We start from the raw sequence: 17,398 nt of genomic DNA on the forward strand, positions 1-17,398 counted from the left end.
TCAGGAACCTCTCCACGCCTGGGTGTAGTCACATTCTTCTTGATTATGAGGTTTTTTATTGCTTACATATGAATTTAATGCCTGACATGTCCAATCATCAGTAGTTCCAAATTTTGGCCAAAATAAATGATCAGATTTAATAGGTTCTTTAGTCCACTCAACCATGCAATACTGAATCATTTTTTCTTTACTTTTTCCTTTTGTTTCAGGCCAATTATACCAATTTTTTAGCATACAACCCAGGGGACTGTCCTGAGAAATATCAGGCAAATCGCTCCCTCTCTGGGAACCTCTCCATGGGTTCCCCGAGCCGCGGGATTCACTCCCTTTCTGGCCCATATTAACCCTGGGATAAAACCTATCCCGAATCTCTTGCCGGCAACCCTGGGATAAAACTAATCCCGTATCAACCCTAGGATAATGCCTATCCTGAAAACCCTTGCCTGAGTCCTTTCAAACCTTTTTATTCTTTCGCTTCGCCCCTTCGCCGGCCAGGCCTCTCGCGAGACTCTGGAAACGCGGCTAGAAGGGCTCCGCACTTGCTTCGTGACACAGTCACGTCTCAGTCACACCGCACTCACTCAGGCAGAAAACCCTCCCGCACCAGGCGTCACTCACAGTCCGAGGTCTTCGCCTGGATCCTTCGCGGGGAATCTCCGGGGAGCGTTGTCTGGGATTCCCGATTTTCTTTTGCTTGTCCTTATTGCCTTATGTTCGTGATACTGTCGGTACGAGGAAGTACCGGAGTCCAGGGGCCACCTAAAAGGTGGGGCGCGCCTCCCCTGAAAACCAACACTCCACGGGTCCCGAAGTATCATGTCGGGGTCACCAAATTTTTATAAATGCCGAGGCAGAGCCGAAAATATCTTTTATAAATTTATTTGCAATAAGAACAAGTAAAAAAAAATTTGGCATGCCGGGGGGCAGGGGGGGCTTCCTGCTCCGCACCGACGAGCACCGGGTGGTGCTACGTCACTCTCTTTTATAGTCCTTTCTTCACATGTGCAGCAGGGTCCCTCAAACTTTCCCGGGCTTTCTGGTGTTGCTGGGGCTCCTGGCAGGGATTCCTCCAATCATATTTCACCTGCGCAATCCGGTGTTGCTGGGGACTTCTGATGGGGTCCTGCCAGTAATTTTCCACCTGCTTAGCATCTGTCACTGAGGGAAAAAAACCTCCAAACCCCTTTTAACAATAAAACTATGACAAATCTCCTTTAACTTATGTACATGGTAAACTCTGAACAAAGTCATCATATTTTAACACGAATCACCACCAGATTCTTCACAAATTCCTACCAGCGCAGGCAAGTGCTTTGGGTTTTAGTAGCTGAACTATCCACATCCAAGCTAGCAAGTTTGAGGAAAACTTGTGCATTTCAGGGTTATGTCACAGACATTTCTTCATACACAGAGTTACCTAGATTTGAAATGTGCCTGACAGTTTTCAGCACGGATTTGGCAGGTGTCAGTGTAACTCCTCTGCATATAGGAGATGGAATAGCAGGTTCTGTCTTGTGCGATATAGTCAGTTTGAAATGATTTAGGCTCCAGCTGTGATCTCTTTTGCAGGCACGTGTTGCCTGTTGCGGGAATCACTAGCAGATAAGACAGATGTGCAGTCACAGGTAGTCATGATTCTTTGTTGTCCTGCCTTTTATGGGATGGCAGAGTGAGGCTGTGGGGGAGAGTGTGTCTAATAAATGTTTGCTCCCATCTCTGCAGGTGATCTTAATTTCATTTTGCATCCATCTCCAGTTGCTTGACTTGATGGAAATCAAGGCTGAGTTTTGTTCTACAGCTTTTTTCCCATACGCTTCCGCTTCCTTGCACTTTACAAAGTATTGTCAAAGGGCTTGAGACAGGTGCTGGATTCTTGCCGTCATTTGGATCAGGCAGATGGATTCGGGAGTTCAAGGTGAATGCCAGAACCTCTTCTTGGTAGAGCTATTACATACTCTCCCTTGGAAAAAGAGATGGATTTTTTAAAGAGCTTCTGAGGGTGAAGGTACACGGTTCGAGGTGATGGTGCTGCCTTCTGAGCACTGGATCTGAGCACAGAAATTGGCACCAGGTTGGGTGGCAACAGGAAATCATTCAAACAGATAAAAGGATCGGTGATACAAAGGTAAATTCCACTGTTTGTTACCAAATGTCATACTGTGTGGTGATGACTACTTCATAGCTGCTAAAATCCTTTTTTTCTGAGTAACTAGATTTTTGGAACTTGCTGCAGGTGCTATAGTTGCAGGTGGTGCTTATGAGGGTCCTGAACTGGAATCAGACCTTTCTGTGGGTGCAGATAATGCCTGTGCTTTAGTGAAGGGAATTGCTGGGCATGAAAGCCCACCAGTGTGTGATACAGCCAGGGTGTGAGGGCAGGCAGGGGAGGTCTGAGTCTGCTTCTCTCAGGTGCCTGATGATCCAAGGCTGTGGTGCCAGGCAGGGCTGGATGATGCACAGCTAGGTGGGTTAAAGTCTGGGTTTCCTCTGCATTTACCCTTCCAGCTGCTTGTTTTTAGGCTGAGAACTTGGGCCTGTTCTCCAGGTTGCTTTTATGCAGCAGCAGAAGGCAATGGTGGTTCCTAGTGGATTTGATAACTAAGTGGACTTTTGACAGTTGTGGCACACTTTCTCTGTCCTCCAGAGTTACTCCCCTGAAATGTATTTATCAGATAAAATGTGAAATCTAATGGGTATGTTTGTAGCCTGCAAGACTGCTATTAATCATAAGGACACCATTTCATAATGTAGATTATCTCCCACAGCTGGGAGATTGTGATAAACTGGGAAGACAGATCAGTCTAGACTTGTTCCCAGGGAATGAAAGGGCTTTATTAACCTTCATATTTATAAACTGCAGGCGTGAGTAATAGTAATAATAATATCCTAATTTTTTTTGGACAGGTTGGGAAGTAATCAAATAGGCATATTTTGTTGACACAATGTTGAGATGAATGTTCTTGTTTTCTAAAACAAAAAGTTTAATGATGCTGATAGTCCCATTTGCAATGTAAATACAGAGAAGGGGGGAGTGTGAGAGAGAGCAAGACTGAGACTGAGTTGACAGGAAACAAAATGTGTCCCGGAGAGCATGTTCAAGACACTTGTGTCCATTTGCCACAGGAGACGTTTCCTGGTCCCTCTGGCACTCTTCCCTAAGAAGTCACCCTACATTAGCCGTTGACCTCCACAGGGATTGTAAATCGCACCATTCGCAATGTTTCCTGAGAGCCCTTTGTGAGCGGGTGACTGCGAGGGAAGACAGAGGGTGAAGAAAGTTTTAATGAAGTTGGCTGGAGTTTTATTTGAAATGAGGCAACGAGTGTTAAGGTATAAGGTATCTAATGTATAAGGTTTACAGACAAAGTGTTACAGGCAGCAACTTTTTAGAGTATGCAAGAATTGTTAGCCATATCTTAACCAAATTGAATAGGGCTGGGGTACTTCACTGTCAGATTTAGAAACAGCTGAAAATGATGTGCACATTTAGAGCTCTCAAAAACTTTCTCTAACTTTGAATGGGTGAAAGGTTCCTAGAGGAAAAACGTGCTCTTCTCTGCAAGAGCTCAGTGTCTGGGCTAGATTTTGACCTCTTCTACTCCGGCTCAGAATTCAGTGACTCTACATTTTAAAATAAGCTTTAAGAAATATCCTTTCACTGCCAGGGGACTTGTTGTAATTAGCTCTGCTTCTTTAAACCTGCCGACCCAGATGTTGGTGGTGATCAGGTCGCAGGGACTAATACTGCGGGAGGTTAAAACCTTCTTGGAGACATCAGCACAAACACCAATGTGGTGGTTACAAAATGTCCGTTTATTAAACTGCATATCTTACATATATACGTTCGCCAAGCACCTCCTTCATGGGTGTGCCCTTAGCATTACAAGCCTATCCATCACCTTACCTCATAACAAGGAGGGCTACAGCTATTCCTTCCGTACATCGCGAGATCTTCCGAACGCCAATCCCTACACTTCCCCCTCCCCATGCTTTATAACATCGTTATTCTTGGTTGATTGTCATTATTGAGCTGTTCCAAGCGCTGATAAGCAAGACCCATATGTCGATCTAAGAACGAAACATTAACCTTCTTAAACAATCTACGAACTACGGCACTAATACATGTAAAGGCGATACAAATAGCGAGAAGCACACCACATATTCTAATAATTCCCCAAATGAGCCAATCCCAACTAAGCCAACTAGTAACGCAAGCCCACACGTTGTCAAGCCACCCAAACCATTCTGGTTTTACAAAGGTGGCTGTGATGAAGACATAGCAAGATTCTGCCCCTGTATCCAGAGGAAAACAGACGTCTTCGTGGTGATGTGCTCGTGCCCGCTCTCTCCAATATCCTGCGTGAGTTGGCAATGCGCAACCAAGGAGGGTGATCCACCACCAACGCTGTAACACAAAACTCCATCTTATGTTAGATCAGGTTTTACACACCATGCGGGTATCCATTTGATTAGGCCGTCCTTTTCCACTGCTGTGTACCCACTCCCAAACACCCTCAGTGACCACCCCGACTCCCAAGCTATCACGCCCGGTTCCCTGATCTGGACCAAAGGATAGTTTTTCGTCGCCTGGGCCGGCATAAAGAGTTTCCACAGGGGAGGTGTAGACTCATCGCCTCGAACAAAATGATTTAAGGTATACAAAGCGCGTGACAAAAGAGCCTGTTGGCGGTCTATGGGTATTGTCCCTCTGTGACCTTCCCCCTCCCCAAGCTGTTGGAGCTTTGCTTTCAGGGCGCGATGTGCACGTTCCACCATCGCTTGTCCTTGACTGTTGTAAGGAAGGCCGTGTACTAATTTGATGTCCCACAATGCACACCATTCTTTTGTGCGTCTAGCAACAAAACAAGGGCCGTTATCTGTTTTGATCTCTTATGGCTTCCCTAACAAGGCGATAACACCCTCCCAATGAACAATAATGTGTCTGGCTGTTTGCTTATGAGCCATTGTGGCTAATATTGTAGAGCTAAAGGTGTCAGTGGTTACTGTGAGATACTTATCTGGTTTTAACAATTCACATGCTGTTACATCAGTTTGCCATATCTGATTGGAAGAGCGACCCCGTGGATTGACACCTGCCTCCCACAGTGGGCCTTTTTGACAGTAGGGACAATGTGCCACTATGTTTTTTGCTTGTGACAGAGAAATATGACATGTTTTTGCTAAGGCTTTTGCTCCAAGGTGTAGAAAGGCATGTAAACTCTTTGCAGCATCCAATGACCACACGCCCCGTGCCGCTTGGTCAGCCTTATGATTGCCTTCTCAATCGGACCTGGTAGGGATTGGTGACCACTCACATGTGTAATAAAGGCCTGCCCTATGCGCTGTTGTAGAGCTTCATAAAGTAAAGTCGACACTTCCGTCTGCACAAATCCTACTGTTGTCATTTTGTGTACAAGTTTATAAACATATAAAAAGCCTGTAACAATATTAACAGGATTCTCTGTCTCTTGCTGGAGTGCCATCTGGACTGCTTTGGCCTCCAACCATTGTACAGATTTGTTAGTCTGAGTCCACATCCTCTTTTCCCAGCGTCCTCCGGTTTTCCATATGACTGCAGCTGTTTGCGATTGTGATGAGGCATCTGTAAAATATGTTGTGCCGTGAAGAGGGCACATGGATAGAGGTAGGGTGAGTTGTAGTTGAAGTGTCTTCAGGTGTGTAATCCATTGTAGACCTTGTCCTGTCGTTATGGAACCCGGAAAGTCAAAGATGGCACATTGTAAGTCTTCCGAACGCGTAACCATGTCCTCCCACACCTGCTGCTTCCAGGGGATGAGTATTGTGTCAGGTTCCCTTCCAAAGTGTTGAAGAGCCATGTTGCGTAGGCATCCTATGAGGTCTGCTAAAACAGCGACAATGGTAACAAAGGCAGCCTTGTTGGTACTTTGGTAAGCCCAGGCTAAGGGCACGGGCTTGCCGTCCGTGCCTTGAAACAGGATGCCTACTGTGCCATGTTCAGAAATAAAGCAGCCCGCTGTGATTGAATTTTTCGGATCCCATCGCTGCAATGGTCGCTGTTGTTGTAAAATAGCTTGTATAAGCTTTAGATTGTCCTGACACTCCTTCGTGAGTGTCCTTGGCTCTCACAAGTGTTCACCTTTCAATAATTCATAAAAGGGTTGCATAAGTCCCAAGGGAATACAGACAAAGGTGCGGAGCCACTGTAAGGCTCCCACTAGTTTCTGAACGTCATGGAGAATGGCAACGTCTGGAGCAAGAGCTATCGGTTGCGGACTTATGTCGTTCCCAGTTAAAGTCATGCCCAGATATTGCAACCGTGTACCACGTTGGATCTTTGCTTCAGCAATGCTCAAGTTATGTTGTTGCAGTAAGGCTTTGGCGCGCTCAAATAGGCGTTCTACTTGCTGTTCTGTAGGTGCTGCTAATAATATGTCATCCATATAATGCACCACATGGTGGTCAGACCTACCTTCTCTCAAAGGTGCAGTGGCCTTGGCCACATATAGCTGACAAATAACAGGTGAGTTTTTCATACCTTGTGGTAGTACAGTCCATTGCCAGCACTGAGCTGGTTGAGCAAGGTTCACAGACGGCACGGTAAAGGCAAATCTCTGTTTGTCGGCGGGATGCAAGGGAATGCTGAAAAAACAATCTTTGATATCAACAATTACAATGGGCCAGTCTTTTGGTATGGCGGAACCCCAGGGCAATCCAGGTTGCAAAGCGCCCATTGCCTGCATCTGTTGATTTACAGCTCTGAGGTCGTGGAGCAAGCGCCATTTGGTCGTATCTTTCTTTTGGATGACAAAGACAGGAGCATTCCAAGGGCTTATGGAGGGTTCTAAATGACCCGCCTGCACTTCTCTTTCTACTAATTGATAAAGTGCACTTAATTTTTCTGAGTTAAGCGGCCACTGCTCGACCCACACCAGTGAAGTTGTTAACCACGTAGGTTTTAAGGGCGGTATGTGCTCGGCAGTGGCCCCTACCCTAAATTTGTAATGCCAATTTTCATTTGCTGCATACAGTCATGACCCAACAAGACTCCGTGAAATTCTGTTAACACAATGGGTTTTAATGTTGCAATTAAAGCTCCTCTGTCTTGGTCTTGTACTTTAAATGTTGTCGTGGTGATGGCTTTATATACTGGCTTTGCCCCTCCTACTCCTGTTACAAATCCCCCAAATGTAGTTTCCCATTGCCCTGGCCACCACCTTTCACCTATTACTGTCACATCGGCACCTGAATCAATCATGGCCTGTACTACTATTTCTTCTGTTCTTCCTGGGCGGGGCTGACTTATCCAAACGGTGACCATGGGCTTGTCGCTGCAATCTAAGACCAGAGCCACGGTTCTTGCCCCGGCATCTCCACCACCGGTGGGGTTTTGTCTGGGTTGCTCTCTTGAGGGTATCCCTGGGCATATTTTACTGTCACTCGGGGAGTATAAAAGGAGTTGTCTCTGCTCTGCGGGGGCTGTTTGTAGTGCATAGGAGGAGCCCTGCCCCCGTTCCTGGCTCCCCCGCTCTCGTTTCCCTGCTGCGTGTGCTTATGCCAGCAGTCTCGCACCCAGTGACCTGATTTTCCACACACCCAGCAAGGCCCATTCCCTGAGGGCCGTGGTCCCTGTCGGTTTGCCTGCTGAGGCTTTTTATTGATGCCTCGCGTATTGCCCTTCCTATAAAATATAGGTCTTTCAGTGAAATGAACGTCACCCGGGGTAGGTATCAATGCCTCTCTCTGTACTACTTGTCGGAGGAGGGTGGCAATAGGTGTGTTTAAGGGAATATCTTTTACAATGCCTTTGATTAACAGATTAGATTGCTGTCTTATGCATTCCACCAGTACGGCCTCTTTAGCACCATCAGGTAGGTCTGATTCTAACACCGCAGCGTAAAGCCTGTCAACAAACTGTAAGAACGGTTCATTCTGCCCCTGCTTGATAGAGGTCCAAGCGGGTTCCTTCTTTTCTAATTTGGCTACGTCCATAAAAGCCTGTTTACCAGCTTCAGTAGTGGCTGTAAATTCTCTGGGCCGCAGTTGTAACTGGGCCGGCATTGTTGCAAAGACGCCCCACCCCAAGGGGCAATCATGCATGGTCCCATGTAAGGGGTGCTGCTGATTGGCAGCCGCATGGACCATAGCATTGACTCAGTTTCCCCATGCCTCCTTCCACAGCAAATACATTGCTGGTTTTAATACTGCTTTCGCTAGCTGTCGCCTATCAGAGGGGGTCAATGGCAGCGCTAGAATGGTTTCTAGTAATAAGGTTGTTTCTGGATGTCCCAAGCCATGTTCGGCAACTGCCTTAAACAGGGCCTGCACGGCTTTTGCATCAAGCAGGTACCACTCCTGCTGCCCTGCAGGGGTGACTCTGACTGGGTGGGCATGTATTGCTGCAGGCTCAAGCTTCACTCCTGACATGACGCACTCCAGGGCTAGAAGTTGCCAGTATCCATCCCAGTGCCCCATGTCCCAGTGACCTTCCTAGTGCTCCCCAGTATATCCCGCTGCCCCCCAGTATGTCCCAGTGCCCCCTCAGTCTGTCCTAACAACCTTCCCAGTGTGCCCTAGTATGTCCCAGTAGCCCTCCCAGTGCCCCCCACTATGTCCCAGTGACCTTCCTAGTGCTCCATAATATATCCCAGTATGTCCCAGTGCCCCCACTATATCCCAATAACTCTTCTAGCACTCCCCAGTATATCCCAGTATGTCCCAGTGCTCTGCAGTACATCCCAGTAACTGCCCCTGTGTGCCCCAGTATGTCCCAGTGCCCCCAGTACATATCAGAGACCCTCCTACTGCCCCCCACTATGTGCCAGTGACTCTCCTAGTGCTCCCCAATACATCCCAGTATGTCCCAGTGCCCTGCAGTACAACCCAATACCCCTCCCAGTGCCCCCCACTATGACCCAGTGACCTTCCTAGAGCTTCCTAATATATCCCAGTATATCCCAGTGCCCCCCAGTATATCCCAATAACTCTTCTAGTGCTCCCCAATATATCCCAGTATGTCCTAGTGCCCTGCAGTACGTCCCAGTAACCATCCCAGTGCCCCCCACTGTTGCTGTTGAGACGGACACGACAAACACCGAACTGTGCAAAAGTGGCTACTTTATTGTTCTAAGAAGCCCTTTTATAACTTTATGAAGAGTATGTGTCCATATCTGATTGGTTTAATTACAGACTAACAGTTCATGGTTGGATGAGCTCTTCTCTGCTGCAACCTCGATACCCTTCCTCTCCTTGCGGTCAGGCAGTTCCAGTCTGGCAGTTCCTTACTCTTGTTTACGCAGCTCCTCTCAGGATGTTCCAGCCTCTGAAGGGTACGTGGTTATCTGTTCAAGGTCAATATCAAACTTACATTCTGATCCCTCGGACCAGCCGAGGTCTCCCATAGTACCAGTACTGGTTCCCAGCTCCAAGCACGGAAGAGATGCTGGGCGGCTCAGGCCGCATGCTCTGCCCAAGCCAGAAGGTCACTGGGGCACAAGGGGCAGCCCTGGCTCTGAGCTCAGTGGGGAGCAGTGGGGGAGGCTCCCACGCCCCAGCCTTACCGTGGGTCCTGGCTGACGGTGGGATACAGGCAGGTACCCCTGCAGTGCACCTGGTACAGTCGCTTTGTCCCCAGGACCTCAAAATGCAGCGTCTGGTCAAACTGCCCCGGCACCGTGGAGCTGAACTGGACCTTCAGTTCCACCTCCCCGTGGGCAGGCACTATCCACCGGCAGCTGCTCAGCCTGGCAATTAAAGAGGAGGCTTCAGACATTGCTAACGAGCAAACGAGAGAAGGAGGAGGCTCATGGACTCGCCATCCCGTGGAGGCACCGGCAGAGGGTCCCTGCGGGGCTGGGGATGATGGAGCCCGTTTGGCAAGATGGACGTGAAGCAGAGGGATCACCTCCTCCCTCACAGCTCACCTGACGGATTTCCCCCGGGATGGGACCCTGTCCACGTCGCTTTGGTGCGCCTCGGGGGGCCGCGTGGGTGCTCCCGTGCCCGGCGCCTGGAGACCTCTCCTGCCCCGGCTGGAGCTCCGCTTCTGCCTCACAGCCTCCCGCCTGCCCGCGGCTTTCTCCTTCCCCGACCGGCCCCTGCTTGGCGTGACCTGCTCCTCTGACACCTTCACACCAAGGGAGAGAGGAAAGGGAGAGAGGTGAGACCTGCCCTGAGACACCCCCATCCTGGAGAGAAAGCTGCAGGTTTGGTAACAGACAGGAGAGAGAATAAACCACCAACCCCCTCTGCCCATGGATTTGGTCTTCCTTATGGGACTTTGTTTCGCCTACAACACCCCTCCTTGCCCAGGACCCTCTCCTCAAGGGAAGTTGAAGGTTTTAGCTGATTTTCTTTTCTCTCATCTCACAGAACTGCCCTATGTCTCAAGCAGAGCTGTCTCTTTTAAACAGACAGGAGGGATGCCTGCAGACACGGGGCCCCGTCATGTCTTCACTGCCCTTCCACAGTGATCCTTTTGCATCCCACCCGCCCCCCATGCCCCCATCCAGCCTGGCCCCTGCCCTGGCACCTTCACTGCAGGCACAACGGGGACATCCAAGAAACTTCGGGTTTTCTTCTTTCCTTCTGCAGTGGCACCTTCTGGCACCACAAAGGCGAAGTGCTCGAGGTCTTCTCCTGCTGCAGGGACCATCCGCTTCTCCGGGTAGCGGATCACAGAGTAAAAAGCAGTAGGTGGAATGGGAGGCCCCGAGGGACCCAGTCCCAGGTCATCCAGGATCTAGAGCATAAGAGAAAACCCTGTTTATAGTCCCGTCGCCTTCATCCTCACACTTCCTGAAAGGCACCGAGCTTTTGGCAATGGGTTTTTTTATTTAGATGGAGCACAGTGCTTTTTTGTTCCCAGTGGGGTGGGCAGGCTCCAGAGCAGTGCCAGGACCTACAAGTGGGACCTAGAGAGAAATCTCAACTCTGAGTGACTCGGCTGAAGGAAACAATGACCAGGAGTTGCCCTGCCCTGGGACCATTTTTAATGATTTCCAGACTGGGAAACTCTCCAAACAGAGAGGATGTTCCAACAGAGAACCCTCCCTCTTTCCACCCATCTGAGGGATGGCAAGAACTTCCCCAGCCACGTGGCTGCTGTGAAGCCATTGTGGAACAGCATCAGTGGCCTGGACAAGGCTCTGTGCTGCTGTCACCTGGTGGGACACAATGCACCAGGGCCCAGACCACGGCAGGCTCAGCATCTGAGCCTCACAAGGGCTTTACCTGCTCTGCCGCTGGCAGCTTGCCACTCTCCAGGATCGCCCTAGTCACATCTGCCGAGCTCAGCACCTGGATGTCCAAGCAGGGCACCCCGACGTCCTGGCCTCTGGCTGACCCTTCTGCATCTTCCCCTTCCAGCCCAGATAACTTGGAGTCCTCAAGAGCCTTCAGTTTTTCCAGACGCTCCTTCTCTCTGTCCTTTCGGCTCCCCTTCCTGGATAGATGCTGGCGCTGGCCTTGTACTTGGTGCTGCACCACCTCTTGGTTCAGAGGGGACAGCAGGATACCCTGAGCCCTGTCCCAGGATGACAAAATATGTGTGACATCCCTCTGCGATGCCTCATAGATCTCAAACCTCAGGGCCAAGTTCTTCTCGCTGTCACTCTGCGCCTCGGTTTTGGTTTCCCCCTGTTCTGGGTCTGCAGGTTGCACAACCTCCAGGGGGCAGGCATCTGTCGGGGGAGCCTTGCTCTGCTTTTTCTTATCTTCCTTGTCACTTGCAAGAGAGTCTGGGTGCTCCTCTGCAGATCCCTTCTTCTCTCCCCCCTCGGTGACATCGGACAGGTTGCCGGTGGATGCGCTGGTGTTGCTAGTGGATGCGTTCGTGTTCTGGGCAGGAGGAGCAGGAAAAAGCGGTGAGCATTTCAAAGCACCAACTCAAATGCTGTAGGACAGCGGCGATCTTTGCAATAGCACCCCACGCCTCATCTGAGACCTGTGCTAGGTGCTCTACAAATCCCAATTCAGAACGCAGCTGGTACCCAGTTGAGCTCAACTGAAACTAAACTCCCCAGCACCAGACTGATGAGGAGTCCTGCAAACCAGCTGAGAAACAGAACAGCTTCCCCAACCCAAACAGGGACCTTAAGACACCCCCTTACTCCTGTGCAGTCCTCCGGGCACGTTTCTGGTGTGCTGAGCATCCATCCCTGTGTCTGGCTGACACTTTGGGAAGTCTGGCTGCTAATGAATACCTAAAGGGCCTGGTGGTATCTCCTGCCAGACAGGTAGCAAAAGACACCACATCCCAGGCGGGTCATGGCTCAGAGGTGTAAGTCACATGCAGAACGGGGAGAAATGCTGGACTAAAACTATCTAGGGCTTGGAGTTATGTGAAGCCATGACTCAAAGGCAGCACGACCCTAGAAGAACAGCTCTACCCAACAAACCCATGTGAAAATACCCCTGGTGAAGCAGCAGCACGATCAAACACCGGCTGCTGTTTCCCAGCACAGCCCCGTGTGTTGCTGACGGCCAGGTACCCACCCCCAGCACTGCGGGTGGCTGCTGGCTTCGCCAGGAATGGTACGGCTCAGCAGGAGGGTCCCCAGGGCTTTCACTCATCTCTATAAACACAACCACCCACCTGTCTGACTCCAGGCTGGCTTTTCTTCCTTGAAGCATTTTCTTTGTCTTTTCCAAGCTTTCTCTTGGCCCACTTAGACAACATCTTCAGCAATTCTTCCTCCCTCAAGCGTTCTAGCTCCCACCGGTGCTTTTCCTCAAGCTCTCGAGCCAGCCGCTCCATCTCCCTTCAGCAAGACAAACAGAAAACATCCCCGAGAGTCACCACCAGAAATCTGGGCTCGCTGCAATCCCAGCTGGCCCCGCACTTCATTCACTGACCCTAAGGCCAGGCACAACTGTTAGACCAGCTCTGTGGACTTCCCTCAACCTGGGGAGGCTGGGACATCCAAAGTGAGGGAAGTGGGAGGGGACCTCCAGGGCCAGCCAAATCTAGGCTTTGCTGTCACGAGGTCTAAATTGCACTACTTCTCCAATAAGGTCCACCTGGACACCTCCAGCATGCTGCCAAAGACTGATCCACCATTGCTCCAGACTGGAGCCTGAAGCTCTCAATATCCAGCTCACAAATCATTAAGCCAGCTCACCAATCACTAACACCTGCTTATCCCTGCACCAATACTTGGCTTATCCAGCCCTTCTCCCTGGGCACAGCCTGCTCCTTAGTGAGACTAGCCATATCAATCAGAAAGCAAAGGCTGCAGTAACTGCCCTCCTGCAAAACAGGCTCCAAACAACCAGGTTTCCTGCTGGAACCCAGCTGGGACCATGGGAAACTTGTGCTGCCTGTCCTGGAAATCACAGTTTGAAGCAGCCCTAGTGATCTCCTCCCAGGGAAACAAACTTCAGCTGGGGCTGAAAGAAGTGCTGAAACACAGGCTCTCTTTAAGCAAGTCCCTCCCCAAGTTTCAGGCAGGGGTTAATAGAGGCTTAAGCTTATCCTGTGTATCCTCTTGAACAGGGCTGCTTTGCTGGATCAGAGCTTCTCCCAGGCTCACCTGCTGCTGCAGCTGAAGGTGAGCTTTTGTGGCTGGTGTCACTCAGTAAGGAAAACCCTGGGAGCTCAGCAGTGCAAGGGCCTCACCTACGGCAGGACTGGGATCCAAACCAAGCCAGCACAGCTGCGCCTCACACCAACCCACACCACAACCCCTCTGGTTTGGTGAAGAAGGGCGATGAAGATGAGAATGAACATAATTAACTTAGAGACACTTGTAAGCACAGTGGCAAGGGAAGCACAGAGCCCAGCTCCCTGCAGCCAGTGTCGAAGCCGAAGGGCTCACCACTAAAACGGAGAGAAGATGTTCTCATCTCACCGGAGGAAGGTCCCTCCTCTGCTGGGAACCAGGGGGGTGGAACTGGCAATCCTCGTGCTGCTGGTAATTAATGCTTTTGGCCTTGGTAACCCCTCTGAGCACAACCAAGGTCTCCGGAGCAGGGAAACCCTTTGGGGACACTATCCTGGGGAGTCACCCATAGAAGGCTTACAGACCTTTTCTTCTTCTCACGCTTGACTTGCAGTATACTGTTATCAAACTGAATTTTCTCCTCCTCGGTGAGGGCATCATACTCGTCCTCTTCCATCTCCCAGAGACGTGCTTTCTCCCTCCTGGAAGCTTCTTCCCGCTCCCGTCCTTCAGCACAGACCAGAGAAGAAACCATCAGTGCCTGCAAGCAGAGCTTGCTGCTCTGGGTGAGCTGCCAGGATTCACAACTCTGTCCTGACCCAGCCTATCATCCTGCCAGGAGATACTGGCGAGCTCACATCCCTGCTTCAGAATTCAGACAAGCCCCCAAACTATCACTGGTCAGTGAGTTCCCATGCCTTGCCTGGCTCACATGCACCAGCACTGTGGACAGCTGGCCAGTGATTAGTTATTGAGCCACAACAGCTTGCACTTGTGCCCAAGCTTTAATGTTAGAGACTGAGGTCAGCCTCAGCATTGCTGTATTTTAAGCAACTGTGAGCTGAGTGCTGGCTACACTGAGGCAGAAGGTGGAAGGATTAATAAAAACATCTCTTACAAGTTCTGCTGGTAACCCAGATACACACGGGTAAGGCTGAGGGCTTGAGAGAGAAGATTTCAGAGTTACGGAGACGAAGAGTCTCACCTTCCTGCTCTTTTGCGGCCATCTCCCTGGCTTTCCAAGAAGCATAATCCTGGAACAGGTTCACAAAATAGATGTGAGGCCGATTTCTGACAGCTTTGAGCAGGCAGAGGAGAGCAGACGCCGTGTTGTGTGCAAAGGGGGTCTCCAGGCCATCAAACACCACTCCCTGGTAGCAGTCGCTCAGCTGCAGATAAAGTCGAAAAGGAAGAGAAAGTCAGCTGTCACACGCATTGGGCTCTCAGCTAGTCACTAAAGCCTGATGTCAGAGATCACCAGCCATCACAGTTCCAAGTGCAGCAGCTCAGACAAGCTCTGATCTTTCCCCACGCTCTGCCAACTTACGGCATCTGCAGCTTCACCCACGGATCCCTGCACGCAGCCCAGAACTCCTCCAAGAGCAGGCACAGCCCTCCTCCTCTCTGAATTGTACCTCGCTGCCTGTCTCTCTGTAGCAAGAATGTACCATTTGCCCCCACCCCACGTACCTGCAGCCTTTCAGAGAGGATGGCCACCAGCAGGTCCTCGGGCAGCACGCAGCTCCTAAAGCCCAGCTCTCCTGATGTGCTGCCACTGATGCTCAGCTCTCGCTGCGCAGGAACGCAGGGAAGGGGAGAGAGGTGAGAACTTGATGAGCCCTGCAATGTTGAACACCACAAGAAAAATCAACCACTTTGGAAACCCCCAAACAATTCCAACTGCTGGGCTTGGAGCTGGGGTTTCTCACTAGCAGGAGACTAGAACAAAACTGCAGGCCAGCAGCTCCAGGGGACCACGCTGGAGGGTGCATCCATGGCCAGCAGAGACCCAAGCTCGCAAGCCCCCAGCGCAGCATCCCGCAGGTTTGCCCACTGCTGCAGCCACGTTAGCCAGGACTGCACTTTGCCAACAATCTGTTAAGATGCCGTAGAGATTTTCTGCCAGAGCACAGGGTTTCATTCCCACCCCGAGCCATGCCCAGCCTGCCCAGCTGGCTCTCTGCACTATAGGCCCCCGCACCAGGCTCTGGGTGACACAGAGCCTCCACTGGAAGCGGCCCCTTCACTTCTCAGAGGCAACAGAAAGGTCCCAGGCATTAACCAGTGCAGATCGTGCTTCACCTGGGAGCCTGTCAGATCCATCAGATGCTGTTTCTGGGATTGGGGTGTGGGGCCATCTGTCTTCTTCTTGCCCACCGCAGCGCTCACCTGGCCTCGGGACCTGACGGACCGCCAGCTGAGTTTGCCCACAGAGCTGGACCGTCTCATGTCTAGGCTGCGCTTGGCCTTGGTGCCGAACTGCAGGCTGAGGGACACATCTGCGTTGTGACCTGTGGAGGGGACAGACGCTCAGTGGGGAGCAAGCAGGCACCTTCCACCCCAACGGGCACAGCCCTGTGCCCTGGCAGGGACACGGCCATTGTTCCCCAGCCGGCTGGGCACTAGCAGCACCCATCTCCAGAAGCAGCTCCTGCCCTGCTTCTCTTATTAGCATGGTAAAGCACACCATCTGATACTGGATTTTAAAGCCAGAGAGTTTTTAAGGCACAGCTCTGCGTCCCTCCTCACAAATGTGCACGCAGGTGACACTGCACAGTAGCTCCCCTATGGATCAAGCCAAGGCTCCACCCTCCAGGAGCATCATTTCTGTACCTTGCACCCATCCTGCATTCTCACATGGAGATGGTAACATGCAGCCCTGCCCCAGCTGCATCCCCCATCTCACTGGAGCTAAATCCTCCGCATGGGATAACCCCACCCAGGGCCCAGACCCTTCTTCCTTCCACCAGCTCCCGACCCAACCAGGTTCAAAGCTGAGCAATGCAAAACTTCCCCCACCAGAACCAGGGTCTGGCCTCACCCTGCAGAGCACGGGGCACCAACTGCCCAACCAGATTTTCTAAAAGGTCTCAGGTGGAGAACAGCACCACATGCACGAGCTGTGTGACCTGACAGTGTGTATAGGAGAACCTCTGGAGAAAAGAGCTCATCTGCAGCGTGTCTCATCTGAAACTCTGGGAGGTTATTCTTCCCTTCCTCTCATGTTTCTGAAGCCACATTCAAAGTCAGTTGTCTAGTGCTTAATGAGCAGCTTCAGAGGGCTTCTTGGTTGTTAAAGTGGGCAGCAGTTCTGCCTGATGGCCACGAGGAGCCAGCTGGATTCAGCTTAGAGGAAATATAAGAAAACCCTGAGAAAAATACAGGTGTGCTTCACCACTCCTAGGAAAAGGACTATGTGCTGAGAAGCCCAGAAGCAGCAAAAGTGCCCCTGTCTGAGCCCTTAAAACAGAGATTATTTTTTTTAATAACACGAGATGCTTTATGAAATGGCTTTGCATTTCTACATGCTGCACCCATGTTCCCTAGGAGACCCAAGGGCTGTCAGACTTCCTCTCTGGAGCAAGCAGAAGTGGATGGTCATGGTGGGTTTCTGAAGCGCTGCTCTGGGTCCAGCGTTTCTCCTTACCGGCACCCTCTGCCTCCTTGCAGCTCTGCTCGATGGCAGCCCTGATGCACAGCTCCCGGGCGCGCAGCCCTGCTGAGCTGCTCCTGTCCGAGATGGCTTCTCTCACCACGGTGTCGATGGACAAGCAGGCAGCGCCGTAATATTTGGACAGGGCAACCGCTGCCGCTGTCTTTCCTTGAGAGAGAGGAAGAGTGCTTGGTGACACTTGCACGTGAAGCATTTTCCTGTCCCCAGACAGGATTTCAAAGTTTCAAGGGCAGTCGGAAATCAAGTGCCCCTTTAGGGGAGACCGTGAGGGAGGTAGCTGAGCATGGCTAGAAGCGTTGTCCTC

The 17,398-nt window shown here is 51.0% G+C and overlaps 2 protein-coding genes and 1 long non-coding RNA gene across 3 annotated transcripts in view; all 3 read right to left on the reverse strand.

The window, feature by feature from the left end:
- Positions 1–17,398, reverse strand: part of LOC141935867 (uncharacterized) — a 432,617-nt gene that overhangs the window by 213,914 nt on the left and 201,305 nt on the right. The gene's annotated exons all lie outside the window — the stretch shown is intronic.
- LOC141935858 (hydrocephalus-inducing protein-like) lies at positions 9,271–16,264 on the reverse strand. Its single transcript, XM_074852505.1, has 7 exons — positions 16,254–16,264; positions 15,810–15,906; positions 11,212–11,457; positions 10,511–10,720; positions 9,903–10,105; positions 9,540–9,722; positions 9,271–9,301 (listed from the first exon to the last, which is right to left on the reverse strand). Exons 1-7 carry the CDS (start codon positions 16,262–16,264, stop codon positions 9,271–9,273), a joined length of 981 nt encoding a protein of 326 aa, XP_074708606.1.
- The window catches only part of LOC141935860 (hydrocephalus-inducing protein homolog), an 89,720-nt gene continuing 82,834 nt past the window's right edge, over positions 10,513–17,398 (reverse strand). The window contains exons 41-47 of the mRNA XM_074852506.1: positions 17,068–17,241; positions 15,723–15,931; positions 15,111–15,260; positions 14,626–14,809; positions 14,006–14,147; positions 12,575–12,740; positions 10,513–10,620 (exon numbers count right to left, since the gene is read on the reverse strand). Coding sequence (XP_074708607.1) covers positions 10,513–10,620; positions 12,575–12,740; positions 14,006–14,147; positions 14,626–14,809; positions 15,111–15,260; positions 15,723–15,931; positions 17,068–17,241 — 1,133 coding nt within the window. The remainder of the gene's footprint in view (positions 10,621–12,574; positions 12,741–14,005; positions 14,148–14,625; positions 14,810–15,110; positions 15,261–15,722; positions 15,932–17,067; positions 17,242–17,398) is intronic.

This window comes from Strix uralensis, chromosome 29 (genome assembly GCF_047716275.1).
Source record: "Strix uralensis isolate ZFMK-TIS-50842 chromosome 29, bStrUra1, whole genome shotgun sequence".
Classification (NCBI taxonomy): Eukaryota; Metazoa; Chordata; class Aves; order Strigiformes; family Strigidae; genus Strix; species Strix uralensis.